General features: G+C 37.6%; 2 protein-coding genes across 5 annotated transcripts in view; one reads left to right on the top strand and one right to left on the bottom strand.

The window, feature by feature from the left end:
- LOC122570831 (autophagy-related protein 16-1) overlaps positions 1-24700 on the top strand; it is a 606503-nt gene that overhangs the window by 275321 nt on the left and 306482 nt on the right. The gene's annotated exons all lie outside the window — the stretch shown is intronic.
- The window catches only part of LOC122570830, a 246655-nt gene continuing 223516 nt past the window's right edge, over positions 1562-24700 (bottom strand). For all 3 annotated transcript variants that reach the window (XM_043733699.1, XM_043733700.1, XM_043733701.1), the window contains 3 exons: positions 21727-22063; positions 18983-19648; positions 1562-6421 (listed from right to left, as the gene is read on the bottom strand). In XM_043733699.1, the coding sequence (XP_043589634.1) occupies positions 5858-6421; positions 18983-19648; positions 21727-22063 (1567 nt within the window). In that variant the 3' untranslated portion in view covers positions 1562-5857. The remainder of the gene's footprint in view (positions 6422-18982; positions 19649-21726; positions 22064-24700) is intronic.

Below are 24700 nucleotides of genomic sequence, written 5' to 3'. Positions count from 1 at the left end.
GTTAATGAAATATAGATGTAACAATTTTGATAGTTTCTTCACAGTAAAAGTATTTTATTTTGTAATGTAATATAACTGATGAAATATATTTTTATTATTATTGCGTTCCGTTTGTATCATTACCCATTATTTTCACCTGCTTAAGAATGGTAATTTTCAAGATATAGTGGCGTATAATATATAAAAAACAAAGGTTGTACAATTCTATTCACGTATAGTAGCGCGGTTAAGTCGTGGTTTTGAATAGGTACACGTTTCACGTCCTGTGAAGCTATTCAGAACAAGAGAGGAGGAATTTTAAAACAATAATAGCGGAAAATGATTCGAGGTGTGAGATTTTGCACGAAAGATTTAACAAATGAATGGTATTTAAGAAGAATTATTCGCTTTAAATCTGTTTAATTCATACACGAATTATTAAATTCGGATCAGTCAATCTCCTTCAGTTCCTTTTATTTAAAGTTGTTTTAAGAGGGAAGATATATATATATATATTTACTATTATATTATTCCTTTTTTTATTTAACTTTTTTTCATATGCATAGCATTCGTTAAATTTATAAAATACTCTATAAGGGAAGAAAAATGTTTCACTTTTATTAAGGTATTAAATAAATATCTGAAATGTTATCACGCAATGTTAACCATCATGCAAATGATAAAGAACCAAGGGATAGATTGTTACAATAACTCAACAAAACATTTCGTTATAAAATGAGTTTATTTTCTCTGTACCATATATGCTATGTACAACATGTATATTACGGTACTGAAATATACGAAGTTTAGCCAAAGGGTGACATCTTGATACTGTGGTATAAAAAAAGAATAGAGATAAAAATAACGAGGAATTAATTAAATGCGCGTACACATCGAATTCCACGTTGGACGGATTAATTCGTTTAATCGCATGCTTGTTTCGATACTGTCTGCCTTTATACGTGTACACAAGCGTGCACGCGCCTGCACGCTACATCGCGTCCAAATGAAGGGGACGTCGTTAGAACGTGGTTAGCCTATATGCCAGACGTGGACGCGTAAGGCGAAAGAACAGAAATAAAAAAAAAAAAAATAAAGAAGGGAGAGAAAAAAAACACAATGATAAAACGTGACAAGATACGAGTATTCTTGAAGAGCGGTATACGTTAAACGTAAAAAATAAATAAGCCATTATGATTGGTGCGCGTGTTATGTAAAAACGCTCGATCGTCGGGTAAGCTCTGTACGTGACTCGCGTAATTGCGAATCAGGATCGTTTAGTCGGCTTTTCTGATTTCTTCCAGGCGAGAGAAAGAGGACAAAAGGGGCGTGAGATAGAGGAGATCGAGAGAAACGGCGGAGGGAAAAAGATAGGGCAAGGAGTGAAAAGCAGTGGAAACATGCACGCTTGTCAGGGTACAGAACAGACTCGAGCTTTTCAAGCTTACGACGGAGTAGGCGCGCACCTCAGGCTCGAGGACAAGCACCGACGTCTCTGCACACTTGTAAACACACGCGATAAAGTAGGCAAGGCTACGAATATAAGGCTCATTAAGAAGGACGAGAAGAAGGAAGCGTGGAAGTAAAGAAAAAAAAGGAAACAAGGGAGGGAAAGGCAAACTTCTTACGCGCGAAAGCGCCGAGTACCCCAACGTCGGAGTTTAACGCAAAAGTGATTTTCTCGGCGTTATCATCGAGAGAGCGATCGTCCTCGAGCCTAATATTATCGTTCCACCGCAGCTCCTGCGACTTGTTCGCCCGCAGGCCGCGTTAACTTAATCTTAATTACATAATGAAATGACGATACATGTTTGCACGATTTTACTTCCATCGTATACACGTTAATAGTGGGGCGATTACTTTATAAGAGACCTTATCGACGTAGAAACGATGCAGTTTCCATTGACTTAAATCGAACGTTTGATCCATCGCTTATTAGCAGATAATCAAGTGTGTTCGAACAAGTCGATGAAAAGTGCTCGAGCGTCATTCTATAAAACTACTTGAAAATGCTGTTTCTTCTACAAGATGGCGCGAGAAAATCTCAGACTCCCTCGCATCGCTGTAATATTCTCGGGGAACGATGACTCTACAGCAACGTTTACGAGAAATGCTAGGATGAAACGTTCGAAATGTTCCTTCTTTTTTATCTTTTTTTTTTTTTTTTTTTCTAAGGTTGTTAAGCGAGGAAGAACGACATTCTTCATGCACCATCTCGTATGCTTTCGTATATGCGCTAGGATGATACCTCTAAAAGATCGCGAGCGGCGAGCCACGTACACGCGTGCGCGCATACGCGTTCGCGGCCCGCAATTTTATCGTTCGTACAGTTAGGTTGTTCGAACGGTTGTATAAAAATTGGCTCTACCCTCTCACCACAAGCAAATTGGATTATACTACGTCAGCGTTAGCGAAAAATCCTTAGCATATTTCGTAAGTATAAAATAAAGTCGTTAAAGTCGCGCCGCTTATTGATACGCGTGTAGGCACCGTCGTTGGCATCTTATCATTGTATGTATACATGTGTGTATTGATATTTATATGTGTAGAATAGTCAGCATCGAAGCGGGAGGAACGGCGTCATTTCGCGTGCATTCCCTGCAGATGCACGTTCGCACAATAGGTCCAGTTAACGTGCTCTAATGGCTAGAGTACTACGTCACACCCATATCCTATGTTTTCAATCAATGCCATTCGATTCAGAAGAGAAATTCCATTTAGCTTCGCGTTTCCATTGTGTCAACTGAGCGAAAACCTAGCAATCTCCACGGCAATTAGTACCAATAATTAAAGCGCGCGTCCTTTCAACGCGAGTTCGATATCTCCAACTGATGACTCTTTTTTTCACGTTTCACTATCGTTTTGCGCCAGCAGCGTCGCGTCACACCTCGGATTACCGCGAAAAACAAACGACGCCGTTATACGGTTTCCACCGTTATTCGTTGAAAATTATACCCGTAAAATCACGACCGTACAATTGAAAACCACCCATCTATCATATCGTGTAATAAGATATTTAACTTAGAAATTATACCAATTTTGTTACTTACGGACGAAACGAGAAACAAAAGATGGGATATCACCATTAAAACCGATCAGAAAGGGACAGAGAGAAACTATAGATGGTTTGCAGCGTGTTTGCTGATGATATAGAGACGTCGAACAGAGAAACGATCCCAAGTTAAGTTAACTAAAACGCAAACGTCCCATGCTAATCGAGGATTCACACTTTGCCCGTCTTTATCATTCTCTTTTGCTCGGCCTTCGATCCTCTCCATTTGTCTTGACGAGCATATTCAAATTTTCAAGTTTCTCAATTAACCCGATCCCATCCCGGAGCCTTTGTGCCTCGTCAAAATCGATAAAGTCCCGACGGCAACGGCGGCTAACCGATTTAAATTTACCCAACGTATCGCGGGCGCCCTCACCATCCTCCGCCACCCTATATACAACCGGATTCCCTGTCATAGATCCGTTCTAAGCCTCCTACTCGGTCGTAGGTTTCGGTTTTGGTTCATTGTAAAATTTTGTTCGCGTAACGAAACTTCGACGCCATCCATAGTTTTGGCAAGTTCGGCCGGTAAGGCTTGTTATGTTAAACAGCAATCCAAACAGCGAAAAGTAACCGATTCGAACGTACTGTCTCTCTGACCTGTGCATTGTGTCGACGACGTTTCCACGTTGGATCTATGTTTCGAAGTTAAGATCGACTCCGCGTTATAACTTTCCCAGGTATATTTGAACTCGGATTCGCGCGGGAGCCAGGAAAATGTCGAAGTAACTTCTCTAACGTAAACGTCCGCCCACAACCGTAATAGTAGTTACTGAATTTTCGTAATCTGGAAATTCACCGCGGAAAATATCTCTAGCAATATATCCCGACTAAATATTTTAACAGAAACTTTAAGTTATTTTGTTGAATCGATTAACCTAGTGCACGCCAGTTGTTTCCCAACAATAAGCTAGAACTATCTTAAAACACGATATAGAAGTTTATTCACCCCGAGAATCTTCCATCGCGGTATTAATAACTTTGTTTACGCGCGTACACCGTGCGATAAACTCCGGAAAGAAACAACGAGGAACTGCTCTCTATACTTCTAGGCGCTACATCAAAGACTTATCCCGTTGATTAGACATGACTCGTAACCATCGGAGCACGTCGATAAGCTCACGTGTCGCGATGTAAATTAACCTGACCGACACGGATGGCCGAAACCTGGCTCTAAGGTTAAGTCGGAAAGGGATGGCGGTTATACGATCCCAGTATGCTGTACGTAGCTATCCTTGATGCGATCCCAACGCCGTTCGCTGTCTCGTTTCTCGACCCTTCTTGCTCCCGAATTCTCGTCTAACCCTACGAAGCTTAGCTTAACCCCGAGACGCCACAAGAGGCAATTAACCTTCCGCCAACCCCTTGACGCGCATTGCACCCCCTCCCTTTCAGTTCCTACTGCTATCTCTTACTGTTTCTAGTCGTTCCGTTCCAACCACTACCCTCTGACCTTCTCTATCCTACCCTTGCTCCTGTTGATATCCCACTTGGAGCATCTGCATAATCATGCTCGATTCCCAATGCTAATTAGAGTCCGCACCGGTGCCCTATCCAACGTAGCAAGTACACGTCGACCTCCATCACCTTCGGAACCACGCCTCATCCCGCTTCGGCTTATTTCGCTTTATCCTGTCGCTGTCGTTTCACGCACGACAAGAAAAAAGAACGGGGATAGAAAAAATGAAGGAAGTAAATGTCGCAAAGGAAGCAGGAAGATTATGCGCGATTATGAACGAAGGATGACGAAGCTGCAAGATAATCGATCGAGCCGGCCTCCTTTGATCGCATAATTGCTTCCAACTGCTACTGTGTAATTAGTTTCCTCCAGATTCCTCGTTCAACTGTTGCGAGCTTCTGTTTTAATTCGATATTTAATTATAGTCGAAGCTTTATCATGACGATCTTCTCTAGTGAAATTAGTTAAGTGGAAAGCTACGCGGGTTGTCAGTAACATTTTCTAATTTGCGATGATCGATGTTCGAGAGTTTATTGCGTGTATGAATTTCACGGTGTTTAATTTCACGTGTCGTATTAATTGACGTTGTCCGTCACGCAACAGGGGAATCATAGAAAAAGGTGTTATAGACGATGCATCCTCGTACAGCTAAAGAAGAAATCAGCGATCATAGAAGGCTACGTTTATTTCTCTTCCTTTGAATATTCGTTAATTGAAATTGCAGCCATGATTCAATCATATTTTTTCAACTTTCTAATGAGTTATTACCATCGATGTTAGTAAAATGAGGTAAGAAGCAGCTTTGTTTTTAGGATCGATCGTTTATCCTCGAGAAAAGAGAAGAAAGGTATGCACGCGATAATTCTTATAAAGTAGAGAGCACGAAGTGTCGTCGACCATACGGGCAGTTTTTATCCAAACATCTTACGATTCGAAAGAAAATTCTTCTATCTGCCCAGTGTATCGATTTGAAACCTCACCGAATACTCTAAATTTGCACAAATCCCGATTACAAAGCAACGAACTGCTGCGCCAGGAATTAACATTATCAATTAGATTCCTCCAGTACTTTCAGAGATTCTCGGCGTTACAAAATTTCTATTCGGGTCGGAATTACAGGCATTTCTAAGAAATACGCAGGAAATACTAATTTTTAAATACTTGGCAAATCTGAAACCGAAGTATTTTGCAAAATTCTTACTCTGAAGAATTCGAGCCTAATTTTGCATATTGGGAAGCTTAAAAAACGAAGGGATTACGTGCGTTTTGTTTGCTCGTAAAGATCTCTGAGAAGTCGTCTGGAGGTTCACGACGTCGGCAGTGGAGGAAGACGAGATTGAAGGACGGGTGCAGGAAACGAAGGCTATTCAAAAACGGCGCGCTGAATATCCGGTGTCGTACAACTTACAGAGGCTGTCGGTGCGTCCTGGAACGGAATGCATTCCGGGAACGGAAACCGAGACCGAAAGAGCTTCTTGATGCTTGAGCATCTGACGACGTCTTTGCCAGGTGAAGGTCCACGCAGCGATGATAGCGATCTGAGCAACGAGGAAGACGGTACCAGCGACGATAGCTTCGCCCAAGTTAATGCACATTCCCATCGTTGACGATATGTCCTCGCTCTCCACGAATACGGTGTCTCTAGTCGCCGAACTGGCGTTCGATGTCTTGCCGTCATGCTCGAATCCAAACTTGTCCGTGATCTGAATGGATTGTACCAAAAGAAGATCGTCGCGGCTTTGAGAGGAAGAGCCAGTGGAACGACGACGACGACGTTTGCCGAAGGATATGACGGAACGAAGCTCGCCGGTGGCTTCCTCTTGATCGCACTGCACCGGCTCGCAAGTAGGCATGCAAGGTGTCACCAGTGCACGGAATTGTACCACCTCAGAGCTAGGGAATTTGAAGGCGTCGAAGTGCGAGAGGAGGATCTGAAATAAAGAAGTGACATATTCGTGATTATAATTAATTTAGAGGTAATTTAGAGGTAGAGTGCGAAAGATTAGTTTAACTCTCAATTAGTATTTTTGTACGAGCCGAAAGGTATTTCACCTTAATTTGTATTCTGTATTTTACATGATATGGCTTAAAATAAAATATTATAGAGATTGGTCAACTACAGACAAACCTAAGTGAACCTGTTACGTTGTAGTATTAAGACAATAATCAGGTATCTTATAAAAAGATGATGAAAACTTCTATTTTATAATAAATTAATTGAATAAATGTAATTAATAGTCTGCGAATTTTTATGCATCTGTAATGAATCGAAAGTTGTAAAAATGCACGAAACGAATATAATATCCAAAGTGGAATAATCGTTATAATTTTTAATAAGTAAAACAGATTAACGTGGGTTTCATTCCTATCATTCTGTTTCTAAAAACATGAAACTGTATAAAAATCCGCAGTCAAACAATTAATTTCAAATTGTTATTCGAGAAGTTCCGTAGAATATATCCCTTTTCTTCCGCAAAATTTTCGCGGTTGTCAAAATAGATCAAGATATATGTACGCGTGAACCGTTGAAGATTTTCTGAATTGTGAAAACAATCAAGGGGGCAAAAATGCTGTACTTCCGGAGGATTTGCAAGTCACGTGAGGAATTGTTTTGTGCCGTTATTCATCATTAAGATAATACGTCAACAGCTGTGTCAAATAACTTCTTCGGACGCAACAAAGACTTTTGCGTATTCTGATGCAATTTACCATTCATAGAAATAGCCTGGATGCTGTTAAGCACTGACGACCGCGTTCATTTCTTTCTCCTCATTCTTCATTGTGAACTTAAATTGTTTCTTCACTGAATACAACACAATGTTTCGTAATTTTCATGGCTTTCATCTAGTACAATAGACGAATTACAATGTCATCAAATATCGATTTTACGACACGGCTTACGTATTGTGGAGCTTCGAAGTATTGTTTTTATAACGTAACGAACGTTAAACTGTAATCAGCAAGTCTACAATTAATACAATTAATACAGTCCTTATCTTGGTTTGTAATTAATATCTAATTAATAGGTTTCTGATCACTTTTTGATACATCAAATTTCCAAACACGAGGATACCCCGATTCTTTAATGCGTGGTACATACTACAATAAAATAGTATTTTCAAGAGTATAGTAATTAGATTGGAAAAACGTCTGTGAATGATGTGCATTCACGATATTGTGTACCTTACGGGCTTCAATAAGCCTTTCGTTTAGGATGATGTGTGAAATGATAATCTCAAAAATTGAAAGAGGATAATTAGGTCTCGAAAAATGAACTTCGCTTAAAGGAAATCATTGCAATGAATAAACTTTTTAAAAACGAAGGATTTTAGAAACTACTTAATGAAATGAAAAATATTTGAAAAATCTGCGGAACATTTCCTCGTACACTCCGTCTATGGTCTTTGAACTTATTCAATTTCCATACGCTTGTACTTTCTCGATCGATATTCAATCAAGTTTCTTCGAATGAAAGGTAAAACCATTTATCTCCGGCGTAACTCGTACGTAAGGTGCTTCTGGACAAAGTATTTCAATATCCCGTCAATTACGGGGCGTCCACTGAAATTACGTTCGCCCTTGTTCGCGTGCTGATAAAAAAATCAGAAAGCGTTGTAGAACATAGGTATCGTGTAACACGTACAGGCGTTTCTCGTCGCACGCAATGTGCGTCATACAAGATCGTGGCAAACTGGTTTTCGCACCTTATACCAGTTGCGTCCCAATTTTTTTCTTCTTTAAGAGCTAAAGTCGTATAACGACAATTAATGAATTATGTGATGGAAAACAATTTAGCTACCCCGATTTTGTATCGTTAGAAAATTTTCAGTCCCCACAGATTGAAACTATTTCAATATAAATAGCACCTGTACCTAGGATCCTCCGTTTGAATTTTTCTTTTCTCCTTAGCTATGTCTTTAGACGTTTTATACTCGTTGGTAGTGTCAAACTGCTTCGATAATGTTAACCTGTCGACGATTACATCTCATTAATTATCATTACTTATATCTCTCTTTTCCACTTACTTTATTTAACATGCCGTTAATATTTATTGCCCTCTGTTGTAAGGATTAATAATATATTATTAGGTTGTCCGAAAAATTTCTTTCGTTTTATAAGAAAATAATAGACGCACAATGTTTTTTGTTTTATATCAGTTTATTGAATTATGCCCGAACATAATAATAGAAATAGAATGAAATGGATCATATCTAATTCAATAAAATAATGTAAAACAGAAATTGTTGTTTATTTATTATCATCTTATGTAATAAAGGACGAAAACTAAAGAACGAATGGACAAGTTACAAATTTCATTCACGTGATCAGCAATATTGTTACTGTAGTTGAAAGTAATTTGCAACTTGTGACTTGTAAAGTTTCACTAGTAATATCACTTCAATTATTCAAGTAGGTTCAGGCAGATCGTTTATCAATAACTCTAATAGAAAAAAACTTCTATTCATTCCAATTAAAAATAATAAGCGATACAAAGCATCCTATTTGAAACCAAACTCTTTTGTACTCGCTTTATAATTACAGAAACTTCCTATCTCCTCCTTTATTCCATAAAATTCTTAAGTAACTCGACAAAACGCTGCAGCCTCGCGTATCATTATTCGCTCCCTATCGTTGCTAAACGTTTAACTTGTGGCCCTATAGGAAATAAATTCGTTTCATCGGTTGTTTCGTTCACTTTTACTGATTCCTCATCGAACTGGGAATCGCGTTCCACGATTCACGATCGGTTTTAGTTATAAAGCGCTTAGCGCCACGCGCGTGTGCTCCTTTGAAACTGGTTTCTGCGGCGCATTACCAAGTTCACCGTATTTACACACCGAGCACGTACATTATCGGGGTAGAGGGTTCCGGGAGGGGTAAGAAGTAAGACATTAAAATATGCTTCATTCCACGTACAGCTTCATTTAGCTGTTTCTTTGGCGAACGCGTCTCGCGGAACGAGCGGAACTTTATTAACTCCATGTCAGCCGACGCTGAGAGCCCGGCGGAAAGCCTTAGAGAACGAAGGTCAGTAAAACGCGAGGAAAGAAGTGCACGGTGTATCCGCGCCATCTGGTACGGGCTGCCTCTACGTCCCTTACCAACCGGAATACACGGCAACCGTCGACGAACGTGACATCGACGACGACTGCATTTAGTAGCGAACTCGAGAGTGATGACAGTACTCCCGTAAAACGTAGTAGACGGAGCTGTCATAAATGTACCACGCCGTGGATCACTACGCGTCGGTGAGGTACAGGTTCGTCCTGGCTTCCGCTTGATCCTTCATCCTATTAGTTTGAGACAGTATGCTAGAATGGATCGCTACGTGTAGTTTTATTCGCGAATGTAATTTAGGAAAGTGGATTTTTACTCTTGAGTTAGAATTGCTGTTTTGTCACTTTTTATTTGGTTACGATGTCTTTGAGGTAATACTTTTTGGCTTGTCTAAGGATACATTCGAAAATTGGTTAACTATTTAGAGATTAGCAAAATTTAGGATGTGTAGGTGAAATAATGATAATGAATTACCGTCCAGGCTAAATAGCTGTGAAGTTTTTGTCTGAGTCAAATTATAGTTTTGTTATATGTTCTGCTTTATATTTTAATATACTATTAAAATAAATATTTTTTCCCTCATTTAAGTATGAATTTAAGGAGTGTATAATGTACTTTATTATTATCTTGCCTATGTATTTAAAAATTTGCAAAATAGTGGGTGTCTAGATTAAATAACTATTCTGAGGTATTCTTCCAGATTAAATAATTGGTTTAACACATTTTGGCTCCTTATGATGTAACAAAACAGGGGAATATTACGAATATGTTAAAAATTATCTTAACAACATTTAGAAACTTAAAATTTAAATGTATATATCTCTGTATAATCTTGCTTCTTATCCTTTTTCTAACATAAATAGAAAACTAACTTGTTGAAATATTCTACCTAGACGTACCACTTACATAAACAATAAAAAACGAGAAAACAGGAAAAATACGATGGGAAAGAGGTGTATATTTTACCCGGAAGACAACTCAGAGAGTTTTGAATCATATTAATGGAAGTACTGTTGCATCCAACTTATTTAATCCCTATTTAAATTTGTATATTACTTTTTACGATCGGAAACAAATAGTAATCTAACTGGAAAAATTAACCAACATTTGAAGACGTTTGCTTTTAATTCGTAAACGTACGCTCAAAGTAGGTCTCATATGTCACGAAATACCTTGTATATTGTACGCTTATACCAGTGTCTACACAGAGGAGCGAGTGTGGCGGCTGAGAAATGTTTCCAATTTCATTCAAACCGGTTGTGAAATGGAAGAGCCCCGGTACCGTGGCTTGGCTACGTGACAGACATACCGGAAAACCCGACTTTTGGCAAATTCCTAGTTAGACGAGACGAATCCTTTTGCCAGGCCTTTCAGGTCCAACCGAGTGTTTCTTCCATGTCTCGTATTTCTCGCTATTTCAAGGTTAATCAAATTACCGAAGACTACAAATAAAGGAAGCGAATCATCGATGGGTAATCTCATCGAGTAAACGAATTAAACCCTCTGATGATATTCGTGGAATTTTTTCAATTATCGTATTACGAATATATGTGTGTATTGTATTATTCACTATGTATACAAGGTGTTCCAGGCAAGTAAATGAAAGGACAGTTTCAAAGCAATTAAAGATGAAGGAAACCAGACTACTGCTTTATGTTTTCTTTCTTAAGTTTCACAAAATTGAGCTTTAAATATATTTTCAGCTAAGAATTTTCAGAGCTAAGTGACTTAATACCTTTGTATAGAGAATAGAAACAAATGCATCGGTTGGTTTATAATTCATTTTAAAAGACATAAATATGAGCTTAACATTTTTTAAATATTTCCAGTCTTGAGGTAATCTTTCATGCGCCATTCGAAATCATATGATTTTGCCTAATAAAATTTTTGTTTATGTTCTGCTGATCTAGAGCTATGACTTTGCCCAGTTATGTGAAATAACCTATACATTAATAATTTGGCAGAAAATGTTTTTTTTTAAATGATGGTTTAAATTTTAGAGATAACGAAAGAATTTTTTGTTTAATATATTGTTCTCAAACCTTTATCTCGTTTGGTAGAAAATATTAAAATAGAAAATATTAAACGCAATCCTTTTTTAATCTCCTACTTTCTTTCACTCTTTTTGTAATAAGCATTTATAATTAACAAGATTGCCACTGTTTTTCCGTGCTGCAACATTTCACGTCATAGAAGGCCGTAAAAGAGGGAGGAGGTATCAGGGGAAGGATTATCTTCATAAGAATTCTTTTTATCCTTTTCTCCTTTTTCTTTTGTTTCAACTCAGTGTGTTTATTTGGGTGAAAAGTTGTTCTGCTATCTAGTTAGTGAGAAGTTCACCGGCGGCAATTCGTGGTTTCCAGGAGGAGTTTTCATACACGAAAATATTTGAGCATTTATCATAGAAAACCTTTATGAATATATTTTGAAATTTCATTGATATTGTAGCGAGTAGACTGCGGATTTTTATACAGATACACGAGCACAATTAGAGAAATGAAACTTGAATGGAAATTTATTTCACTTTCTAAATATGTGTTTGAAAGAGTTTGGTTCGAAAATGTTATAGTTTTGCGTATTACTTATCCTGTATACGCTATGTAAATATTTCTACACATTGAAAATTTTCGTAAACTCATCAAAATCCGCGATCCAAGTAAGACATACGACTATTGTGATTATATCGATACAATCTGAAAGATATAAATATAGAAATTAGAAGCCAACTGTAAATATACTGTAGAATTATAGCATACATTTACTGTAAATATACACTTGATAAAAAATTATTGTACACTGTGAATACTGGTTTTAAATATAAATTTAATGCGTGCTGATAATTCCATTAAATTTGCAGCTTAATCATATAATGAATAATTGACTGCTCAAATATTTTTGTGGAATGTCCTTTTCCTTTATATTATTCATTCTTTCTACATACTTTATTATTTCTCACCGAATAATTCATTCACTTATTTTACTTTAACGTACACGCTTCTAACGATCCTTATAATTGTTAGTCTCGACGTTCGTCTCTCACTGATCCTAAAGTTCCAATTCTATCTCTTCCACGGCTTTAATCAACCATTCTATGCGTTAATGATCCCTCTTTCCTTCGTTCAATTCTGTGCCCGTAAAAAGCAACGGAAATTATTAACGAGTAACGTTACGTCGTTGAATGGATAAGGCGAAAAAAAATCGGACTCATTCGTAGTCTGGGAAAACCTAGTTCCATGGTTAACACGATAAGTATGCGATTCTTTGTTCGAGCATACAATAAAAATCAGCCACTTAACGCATTCTTAAGCAACGGTCCTTAAGAAAAAACTACATCCGCCATGTTTTCATCAAGAATTCTTTCAAATCGTTTCAGCGGCTGTATACTCGAGAAAGAGATTATTTGTTACTATAAATGCGAAGACAAATTTTTGATATTTTCCATTAAAGGGATAATTTTAGGATTTCTCTCACTTAGATTTTCAAACTCTAATTTTTGCTATGTATCTAAATTGACGAGACGCTTCTATCTAAATTACTGTTGTCTTTTATTACGATAGAAATGTAATTAATATACTATACGCGCAGCCCGTTAGAAACTGCTGTTCCAATTATTGGACTACACCAGGGCACTCTGATATTTTCCTCGTATCGTAAATATTTCATATCTATAGGTGCACCCATCACGGTTCAAGGCGTGATAAAACCTAAATGGTTATATCTTAATACACGAGTGTTTCAAGTTTCTACCTCAACATAAATACTTATGCAAATTATAAACATTCTGCTCAAGAATAAATCCGCCACTATCTCTACAAATGGCAATCTATCTTCACCGTACCGCTTTCATTATAGTCATCTAGGTCCGCATTATGTTTAGCTTTCCATCGAAGCTTAGTAGCTTGGACGTTACATATTTTCCTTCTCAACGAGCGTTATAAGCTGACAAAGTCCCCGAGCCATTTCTTGCAATACTCTATGTACTCGGAAGTCTATCACAAGTGTCCATGTAGCGCTGTCTGGCTATTCGCGGCGCTTCTTCTAGTCAGATTCTTGTTCCACGAATTGTAATTTCCTGTGTACGAGGGGGCACGTACAAGCAGCTATTCGTAGATCCAGGCCTCGTTACTTGGACAAGTCTCAGGAGGAAATGAGGTTAGCTCGCGTGATCTGTGGAATCGGCGCGGGACGAGATCGTGGTACGAATGGAACGGGTCTCTTTCTCTCTTTCTCTTTCTCAGCCAGAGGAGGGGTGTTAAGGGTGTACACGACTCGGTGATATATCTCGATGTGCCGCATCTTTCCTGAATTAGCGGATATAAATTTGCTCCTTCTTTCAAGCCGGGACTGTTATTACTTTCTAATAAAGCGATATTGCTCCGTGGCGCGCCCGCACCCGCGCGAGCAAATGATGTGGAACGAAGAGTTAACGAGGCGGTATGCCCCTTGTTCTCCCCCTTCCCCCTTTGCCCCCCTATCCTTGCATTCTTCTTTCTACCTGCGACTATATCGTAACGATCCGTTTGTTTTACTCGTCGACAGCCGAAGCATCAATCGCGTATAAGATCTCGTAGGACGTTCAACCTTCAAACCGGTGAACGTGTTCTTCGAAATCGATGAAGTGAGATTTAGTGTGAACCATTAGCCATTGCTTTGATAACACGAAACAATTGGTAATAAAAGTCTGCGGTTATCCTGAAGCAGAATTTTGAACTTTTATCTTTGAGACGTTCGGGAAGAGATCAGATGTTTTGCTGTTCATGTAATACGATAATGAAAAATTAGCGAAATACTACTATCTTTTACCTTTGAATCAATGACTTTTTTAAATATGATAAAATACTTTGAAACTGTTAATTTATGTATCACGAAACTATAGAAAGATAATTTAATAGAATCTATTTGATTTCCATATATTAAAATCATATTATAAAGATAGTAGATATTTTTAATAAAACAATTATGATGACATATTCAAGTTCTAGAAATAATCAGACAACAAAATTTTAGATTACTAACAGCTTCTTCGCGTACAAAGGAAACATCTCTATTAATTTACTTTAATAATATGAATACTTTCGAACATACTTCAATATATAAATATTATATGCCTGTTAAGTTATGAAGTATATAGCAAAATATCGGAATACCATATATTTGAGGTTAAACTATATAGGTACTTCGTTTCTCTTCGTTCGCTACTTCACTGTATAAAATCTCTCTCTGTTATCTTTCCTGTTTAAATAAACATTATCACGTTTATCCGGCAGCGCGATTCATCATCCACGTCTACCTTAAAGATCGATAGACAGCTTCGCCAAGATAATTGAACACTTTGATAAAAATTTCGGTTACATAACGTTAGCAAGCGTGGAACACTGTTAATTTATCGGAGGCGATCGGTAGATTCGCGCGAGTTGATGAGGAACTCGGAGCGATTGGAAAAAATGGCGAAGGTTCAAGAGCTTATCGGGCAGGATGGATCTCGTACGCGCGAACTTCACTTAAGGAGCATAATTATATCGTGGTTAGAAAACTTGAAATCATTCGTGACTATGACGGCTACCTCTTAAATCATACGACGTGTGAAGTTTCTTATCTTACGCGACGATCGGATGCCGATAAAATTTGCAAGAATTAATGATGCTCGGGCTCGCGAGCACCGACCGTCTTCCACATACTAATGCAAGAGTCCCGGAGCTAATTTTGTGCTTCCTTATGCGGCACACACGGAAGGAACGATCATTATTGGACGAATAATCTTTCACGTCGTTAAGATAGTCGTATGTCATTATTCGTCGATGCGGCTTTAATTTTTAACGAATAGCCTGGCTATTCATACAGCGAAAAGTTAACGAGCTGAAATCTACTGCATTTGAGAATTTATTGCCTCGCGGACCGATTTTGAGGTTCCTTCTTTGTTAAACCTTATCATTTATATTATATTATATCGTATAGTTGGTACTTGGCGAACAAATTATATCGTGAAACGAGAACTACACTAACCAAAACTATAGGTAAATTCTCTAAAAGTAAGTCTTAAAGTAAGTCTAAAGTAAAGTCTAAAAGTAAGTCTTTTATATATTGTACGTAAAATTTATTTTAGGTTTAGTCGAAAATAGTAGATTTATCTAGACGCCCGAACCATCTAATTTACTCTGTGTTCTCGATCTATCTAAAACACCTAATATTTCTAATTTTCTAAAGTAGATTTGCCGTATGTTACATTCAATTTATCCAATATAGTTAGCGACCAGCTGTAACATTCTCTAGGTATCTAGCTCTGTCGAACAAATTGTATCCTTCCTTCGTCAACGCGATCGCGGAGCTAATTTTACGCTTTCTCATGAGGAAGGAATGATCATTACTGGAGAGAACGATCCCTCACATCATGTTAAGACAGTTATGCGCCATCATTCTTGATGATTAAGGCGAATCATCTTTCTGGTGTTTTATTTTCAAGAAGCTTTTCATCTGACGTCCAATATAAAATCATAACAAGCGGTCGATGAGTATAATTGAAATTTGCAATTTGCTGAAGGATTCATTACGTTATACCTTACATTTTCAAGATCATATAAATTCTGCATGTAATTGATTACTATAATTAATTTCGAGTGTCGTACCTCGTACGCACGTTTATTCTACTTAACGTTCTATTTCATTAAACCGAATTTAATAACAGAATCTTTCGATGATTAATGCATTTCGTTAGAGAAATAAGGGAATAAACGAGGCGAACGATATATAATACTTAAGCGAGAGAGTTGATACGTAGAGCGGTGAAAATTTTTAGATTATGCAAATTAGCTTCTACGATGCGTGATCCTTGATGTGGGTAAATGGGCAAACTTTATGGCGATTCACCGTGGCAGTAATGCAATTACGAAATTAATTTATTCTTTGTAGTTCGCTGACACTTCGAGAGATTTTGCACTCCACGCGTGGAATTACGTCTCGCCGATGATTCAGCGATGTTTTGACACCATAACATGTACGCTCGAATGTCTGAATCGTTGTTACATCGATAATGTCATCCATTTGGTTAGTGGGCGTGGTACGATCATTGATCAACGTCTTGATACCTACATCGAAGCATATTCAATATTTCCCCTTTCCCTCCGCCTACTTTATTTATACCTTAACATCTTGTAAATGTGTTGAGAAATTTAACAAAACGTCGAACGAAGATTTATTTTCAGCGAACGTTTAATAATTCTTGAATACGAGAGAATCTCCGTTAACTGCAGTTAATTTTTAAGAAAATTTCGGCGATTTGCATAGGAAGATAAATTTTGCAATTTTATCATTCGAAATTGCAACTGTTCATAGAATTCTTTTAAACGATGATATGTTAGTGGGAGGACTTTTTCCTATATGAGAGTAAAATATTATCAACGTTAATATAACGATACGAAGGGACAAAGTGGAAAATAAGTAGTTTACGATCCTGATTTTCATAACGTTCGTTCTTTACTTCTCCCTTCTTTAGAAGCAGAAATCAAAATGGAAATATCTCTGGGGTATATGGTAAGTGATATTGCATTAACTCGTAAGTGAAATACATGGGTCCAAGTAACCCGAGGGAGTTTTATTTACGTCGTCACTGCCTTGCTATCTGTTTTACACGTTCTGTCTCCACGAAACAATAAAATCTTCCTTCCACATCGTTATATTGGGTAGTCCTATATTATAATTATAATGATCTTCATGTTATCTTCATAATAGAGAAAAATTTTGAATTATTTCTAACTTAAAATACGAACGTTCATCACTAGTTCAATCAGAGGAAAAACTTGAGAAGCTCGAAGGAAATCTTTGAAAGAGTGAAGAATAAGAATTATACTAGAAAATTATTGCGTTCGTACTATCACAATTATTTTATTACTGGACTGAATATTTATGTAAATTCATATTTTTACGAATATAATTAAAAAACGGAACGTACATAGGAAATTCAATTATTATTAGTACGCTCATAAATGTATAAAAATTCACAATCTATTTATTACGAAATAATTTTTACTTCGATGTAACGTATTTCATTCATCAGAAGCTGTCTGCATAACCAAGTATTCTTGCCAATCTGCAGGCACAATTGCGTTTATAACATGCCCATGTATCATGTTCTACGTCAACCGTGACGAAGAGCTGTTTGCTTTCCAAATTTTCAGACGACAGCTAGCATTACACGGTGAAAATAATAACGAGCCCCCGAAGCTGTTATCAACGCATCATGCGGCGCTATAGCTAAGACAGCGCGGCGGTGCATCCATAGACTTGTTATGGCGCGAGCAAATTGCTTCCCGTCGTAAAATCCGTATGAGTGATTGATTAGCATGCAGTCGGACTGACTGGTTGACTCGCAATTTCTTCCAACCCTCCCCTTTTCCTTCCTCTAACCCTTATAGAATGTACCTATGAACGCGAAACAACGTAACACAAGTTCCTATAACGGTCGTTGGCCAAGTATCGACATTATCGATACCAAGCATCTCTATTAGTTGCCTCGTTGACTGACTCGTTATGTTCGTCACATTAGAATCGGTCTTTATCCCCCTTTTTATCATTAACTCCGAGGAACGCGTGTAGGAGGAATTACAAACATCTTGAAACCGACGCGAGTAATAACAGTTCTTGTTGTGACAGCTGATGTCTTCTAGTCTTGTCTAACATATACTTCCTTGGTTACGTGTCTTTAGTAGTTTCATTAATGACGTCGTATTGAGTGATTTATGATCGTGTTACGTGACGACAATGTTTTTGAAAGAAATTATTTAGAGGAATTTTAGGAAAGTGGATTCCTCGGAACGCTTAGGTTTGATCGAAATGTCAACGTGATCGTGCGATAACAAAACAAAATCAGCCGTTGCACAGAATATGTCAGAACTTGTAATTTGCGAACTTTGTATCTTTTGACGTAGTAGTTCGGACGTTAATTAAAACGAAATTTTAATTAATGTCTTTTAAATATATCTGTCGATTAAATCCCTCGATTTGAACTCTTATCGTGTGAATGACAAGTACTAGTAGATAGGGGAGAAAATTTCTTGACCTCAGAACTCTATTATACGAAGTGAATTGCGTGTCCTTCGTCATGTTCAGATAGATGGAGCTCCACTTGTATTGGCATTCGCTCTATAATAAACTCTTATTGCTCCATAAACAGCTCTATGAATACGTTCGAAGCACCCAATTTTCTTTTTGCGGAGTAAAAGCTTGATCGAAACCATTAAAGAGTGTCGAGGGTAACGAGACACGTATTCCTTAAAAAATAGAAAGAAAAGGGAAGAAAAAAGAAACTAATTCCGTACGTAACCGTTTACGATCTCGTTAAAAAGTCTCTACCGAGAAGTTGGCGTGCTTATGGTGGCGCCGTTGTGGTTCACATCGCGCTACAGCTAACGATAAATGATAACCATTAGCCTGGAACTTACCTTGCCGGTGGTAGCGGACTTGTAGAGCGGACCCATGATGACGTGATCGGTGGGGCAGCCATCCGAGTCAATTAAGACTATCTCGCTGGAGTCCACGCCGTCCATAGCCACTAACTCGCGTACAAAGATCTCGTACGGGCTGTTAGGGTCGAGGATCTCGAACTTCAGTGCCAACGGATCACCGACTTCGGCTGATGGGATGGCTTCGTTTCCACTACGATCGGTGATCTTCATGGCGACGTTCGGCGAGTCGACGATCACTTCCTCGGACAACGCGGGCGTTATATCACCGTGTACACCGAGATCGACTTCGTTCGACACTGTTTTATTGGTCAGGTCGTATTGACAGGTGACAGCCAAACCAAGATCGGAGCTGGTAACAATGGTGTCGTGGTGTTGGATCACCACGTCGTTTAAGTATCGGCCCAAACCCTGTTGTCTGATGTTGCACTCCAAATCGTCGTAAGCCATTCGTAACTCGAATTCCAAGGCGCCCTTTACGTCTTGTACGCACGAATTTGGCGAACCCTTCACGTACACCTTGCCGTAGAACAATTTGCTCGTTTGGATTCTTGTCACCATGTCGCCGGCGCGGCAATCGATCGTTACGTTGTAACAAGAGCTTAATTCGTAGGTTGAGCCCTCAGGTACGTCAAGATAAGGTTCCTGAAATTAAGCATGAATTTTCCTTTATTATCGTTATATCATGACCTTTTTAGTTCTGTATTGTTTGTTTGTAATTTAATCCATTATTTCTTCGTGATGCTTTAATGTATCACTCATACTGACATGTTCGAATCACCTATTTACCACTAAATGTTAAACGCTAACCTGACGTATCATAACTTCTTATGTGGTATAGAAGATGCATAATTTTGTAATTTTTTATCGAGGATAATGGTAGAATATTTAAATCATTCGAATACGAGATTGACGTGTACTGAATGATTACATGGTCGAAAACATTTTTCTATCTTATATCAAAAATGATGGTGGTTTGTGATTTACGTTTCACGAGCGAATTATCTCATAACTGTAGCAGTATATGTATGTCGTTTTGTAATACTAATTTGCCAATTCTTCTCGATAATACGATAATCTGTGTCGATGGGGTAATAACAATTTGCATATTTCCACTAGAATAGCTAACCAGTGTTATAATCGCCTGCTATTTACAGAACTTAAACTGTCACAAATGTGTTCTTGTTTATCGTTTTATCCCCTAACAAATTGCTAAATACATCAAGCCAGGTTTTGCTCGTTCATTACCAAAATTATAGCATCAACTCTGGGATACTACCTCTTTATACAATTACCCTAACGTATTATTTAAGACATATAATGATATAGGAAACGAGTTTCAAATTGCCAGGTTTAAATGTTTATGCTCTTTTTAACGACACGAATAAGGGACCGAAGGTCGCGAGAGTACGTCATCCAAAATACCACTGGTCGTTTCAATATTTTATCCATGCTGACATATCACGCAATATTATATTATCGATACATCCTTCTAAATGGCAGAATGGACGACTTTCTTCCTTTCCTACGGTTTAAAGGACTTCTCGTATATCAAATCGAGAAGAACTAAAGACGCGATAAGAACCGTAACGCGATTTACGATACGTATTATAAAAAAAAAAAAGGAAGAAGTACTAGTGATTCAGTTCGACATAGTAGAATGCTAGTGGAAATAGAGCGAGCCGATTCTTCAACAGGTTGGCGGGAAGAAAAGTCTTTGTCTTGACTTCCTCAGGACCACGAGATACCCGTTCTCTCGTATGCGCGAACTGAAGAGCCACCCACAGGCTCGATAGGGTAAGCATCTGCGATGGAAACTCGATTTTCCATGAATGCGCTCTCGGCGAATTGTTCGACCTGGTTTGCACGTGTGCAATGTAATCACGTTTACAGAAAATCCCTACCGGACCTTTCAAGAGTACGTGGTGTACGGTAGAACGGGTGAAATGTGTGGTCTACGATTTCCAAGCGAATTCTATGCCCGGAATTGACGTTGAATTGTTTTACTTCGTCGTGCCAAATGAATTAAAGTAAGTTCACGTAACGAGAAATCTCACATTGTCGAACAGCGTCCCACGGCATTTCGCAGGAACGTCGCGAAATAGCATTTTATTAAACATGAACCAAACGAACAAACGACCAGTTGTTCCGCGAGAATTAAACGTGATGTGGCCTCATAGTTCTCGATTTATTTTTTCCTTTTGATAAATGACTAATAGAAAAGTTCTGGTGTAAATTTTGGTTGAATAAAAAATAGCAATTCTGTTCCAGTTTTGAGAATATTAACTTTAAAATTAAAATGTAGTTTGGTGCAGATTGTTATTTTTTTTTTAGTTTAATTTAGTATCTTTATTCTAAATGAAACAAATTTTGTTCTCGGAGAAAAATTTAATACTCCGTCGATGTATTAAATTTTATTATCGTTAGATGTGTTTCAAGTAGGATTTATTTTAAGTTTCAGTTGTCTCCATATTATTCGCTTAATTTTTGTCCTATCTTTTTAAATACTTAATGATTATGGTTACGATCAATCAGACTTTCAATATTGCTATTAATACGGCGAGTTGTTGCGGTGTTAATTAATTAAGCCATTGCTCAAGCTTTTGTTCGTCCGGTGCAATACAGAATACAGAGACAGTGACAAATGCGATTTGCAGAAATCCAAGTGGAAGTTGTTCGAAAATAATTTGTCAAGGAAATAATAATTTGGCATAATATTTTACCTGAATATCCGAAAGAGTAGCTCTGGAGTGATGGCTAAGACGGCACACCATATCACCAGTGTCGCCATAGTCGTAAGAATGGCAACGGAATGGCGAGTTCAAGCAAAGTTCTCGGCATTCTTCTGCGCTGCCAACATCTTGATATACGGAATCCACAGTTTTCAAGATACGTCCAGACAGCTTCTTGAATTCACAAAGTTTCACCGGTTCGTCCACACAGTGGTTTTCTAGATAATCAAAATCTTTAGCAGATTGGAAAGCGCTTGATCCTGCAACGGTTAGCCGGTCCATGTCTGAAAGTTCGCACTGTTTCGTTGCGTTTGCGTAGTTGGCAGATCTGAAACAAAAAGAAAAAATAACATTTTTTTTACCACTTCTTGGACTATGTTGAATATATTGAATAAAAAGAAGAAATATGCTCACTTAAAATTTTGATCTTTATCTTCTAAACTCGTATACAAATGCACCAATAATTTCATTAGTCTAGAAACGACATTTCAAACCATATTCAATGACTATGTTTCACGCTAAAACCCAGTATTCCATCGAACTGTCAAACGAATTGACCTGTTGCACAACATCTGACAAAATGACCAGAATCCTTCTATGTCTATTAAGCTACTGCGACTATTAATACATGAAACCGCCGGAGTAAGTAACAGAGAAAGCAAACCTCTGGATTCCGATGAAACAGTGTGTAACTATATTAAGTTTCAATGACGCAAAGCGGAATCACAGAGTCCATAGGGGAAATTGTAATAGAAGCTAACTAATGGATTTCCACAAAACTGCGAGCTTTACGTTCCCAAATATTGCGACAGTACAAATTGAACGAATCACTGTAGCTTCTCGCAAATTTGTCGTTAAAACGAACTACAACGCCTATATGAACGCAGACACAATTACTTTGCATCTATAGTGCATTACAGTACTTAAACACTTGTCATAGGAAACTTTTATGCATATATTGCATGTATTATATAAAACATCTTTTATATAAGACACCACTATCATATTATTGGCAGACAATATTATTTATTGCAAACATATCTAATATAAAATCAGTATACTGTATGGACAGCCAGTTTAAAATGTAATAAAGTGTTAACCATAGTCCTGACGAATGTTGAAGTTTATTAATATTTCACGATTTCTGCAAAACACATTACATGCACCAAATAGTATGTTGTGTGTACGTTTGAAACTTCAGCAATATACATAATCACGATAGTCGAGTCTCATCGCAGCGTTAATAAAATTTCAAAATTTCAACAAATAAGATATTTATAAAATATTTTTACAAATGTTCGGATACTTTCATGAGCTATTGTACATGACTCGGCACTAATATTTCTCGGAAGATCAGTGACTGTTAATGTAAAACGAAGCGAAATTGTTCTATGGCGCGTTTAATCAACAAGAAACCCGTCTTTAATGGCGTGAAACAGAAATATTGCGTTTAGAACCGCTCACTCTCTAAACGTGTCACGGTAAAATATACGAGCGTATTAAGTGGGTTTTCTTCTATTTTTCAAAGACGCCTGGCGCCCGTAGGTCGAAGCAATTATTACATGCTAGCTAGTAATAGTGCCCCGTAATAGTGCATAGTTCAACTGCGAAAACACTAATTTACCAGCGTTTACAGAGGAGTCAACCAAGCAGTTTCCCATCTCTTCTTCGTTTTTGTCCATGTTCGTTAATGCTTGCGTGTAATGAACGTATAGTTCTCCGGAAGTAAAGACATTTAGTTTTTGATTGCTTGGCCTTAGTTCCCCTTTTTCACTATTTTAGATATAAACGCAGTAAGAAGAGTGATATTTTTGTTTACCTTACGTTAATTAGGCCACTAATGTTTGTGCATTTCTAGGAAATTTACAGATGCAAAAATGTACAAGATATACAGGTAATATATATAAATATAGAAAATATTCAGGTAAATGCTTGTACATATAAGAATTTAAGCTCTGTTTCCTAAATTGTGTGTTCATGAAAATATGAAATTTTCTGCTAATGGTAATATGATATAATTGGAATACGAATAACTTTTATGATTAAAATTGATTCCTGTAAATTAGGAATAGAACAAGTAATAACAAATTTTGCCGAAATTTGTACATAGCTGATTCCCTTATCTTCAAATACGATTCGAAATTAATTTTGATTGTAATTTTAATTAGTCGAGTAGAGTAGTCTTTTATGTTTTTTGCTCTTTCATCTTCTATATTATATTTCTAGTAATTTACAAATAGTTGTCAAATAAAATCTCTACGGTTTTCATTATAATAGAACGGAATAGATAATATATCAAACTAAAAGCAAAGAAATTTGAAAGTTTCGATTATGAAAAGTTGAAGTACTAAATCATCATCGTCTTCCACCTAAGGTTAGGTTAGAACGTTGATGCTTCTCTCATTTCTCGAACATCAGGTTCAAAGTGAGCAGCCGAGAGCCAAATGTATTCCACGTCGCTCGATCGATTTTGGATTATATTGCCTTAAGACCTGAATAATATTCATGGCTGGTACGTTATGATTTCAATATTCTCAGAGTTCTCGTCCAAGGGAATCCAAGTCGAAAAATCACCGCGCCCTTATGCGGTTCGTCGCGATAAACGCCGCCATTGAGTCGAACGTATAATCGAATCGTCTGCAGGTCTCGCGATTATCGTAGAGCTTCTTTTTATCGTATTTGCCAACGAGACGTTCCTTATCAACTCGGCAATCCGTATTCTGAGTGACTTGATTCTTTGAAAGTGTAGTTATTTAATAAAACAGAAAAATGTTACGGTCGATAGTAATTTTAATATAAATTTAGAGAAAAGATGAAATAAAAAAAAAAAAAAAACAGAGCAGAGCCAAAAATTCAGAGAAGACTATCGAGCCTGGTACCCAAGTATAAACGATTGAAATAATTGTAAATTCAATTAACTATAAAATGTTATTCTTTACCCTTGAGCATTCTACACATTTTAATC

Source organism: Bombus pyrosoma, linkage group LG9 (genome assembly GCF_014825855.1).
Source record: "Bombus pyrosoma isolate SC7728 linkage group LG9, ASM1482585v1, whole genome shotgun sequence".
Lineage (NCBI taxonomy): Eukaryota > Metazoa > Arthropoda > Insecta > Hymenoptera > Apidae > Bombus > Bombus pyrosoma.
The sequence above is the reverse complement of the archived record's forward strand: the minus strand, read 5'-3'. Positions and strand labels throughout refer to the sequence as shown.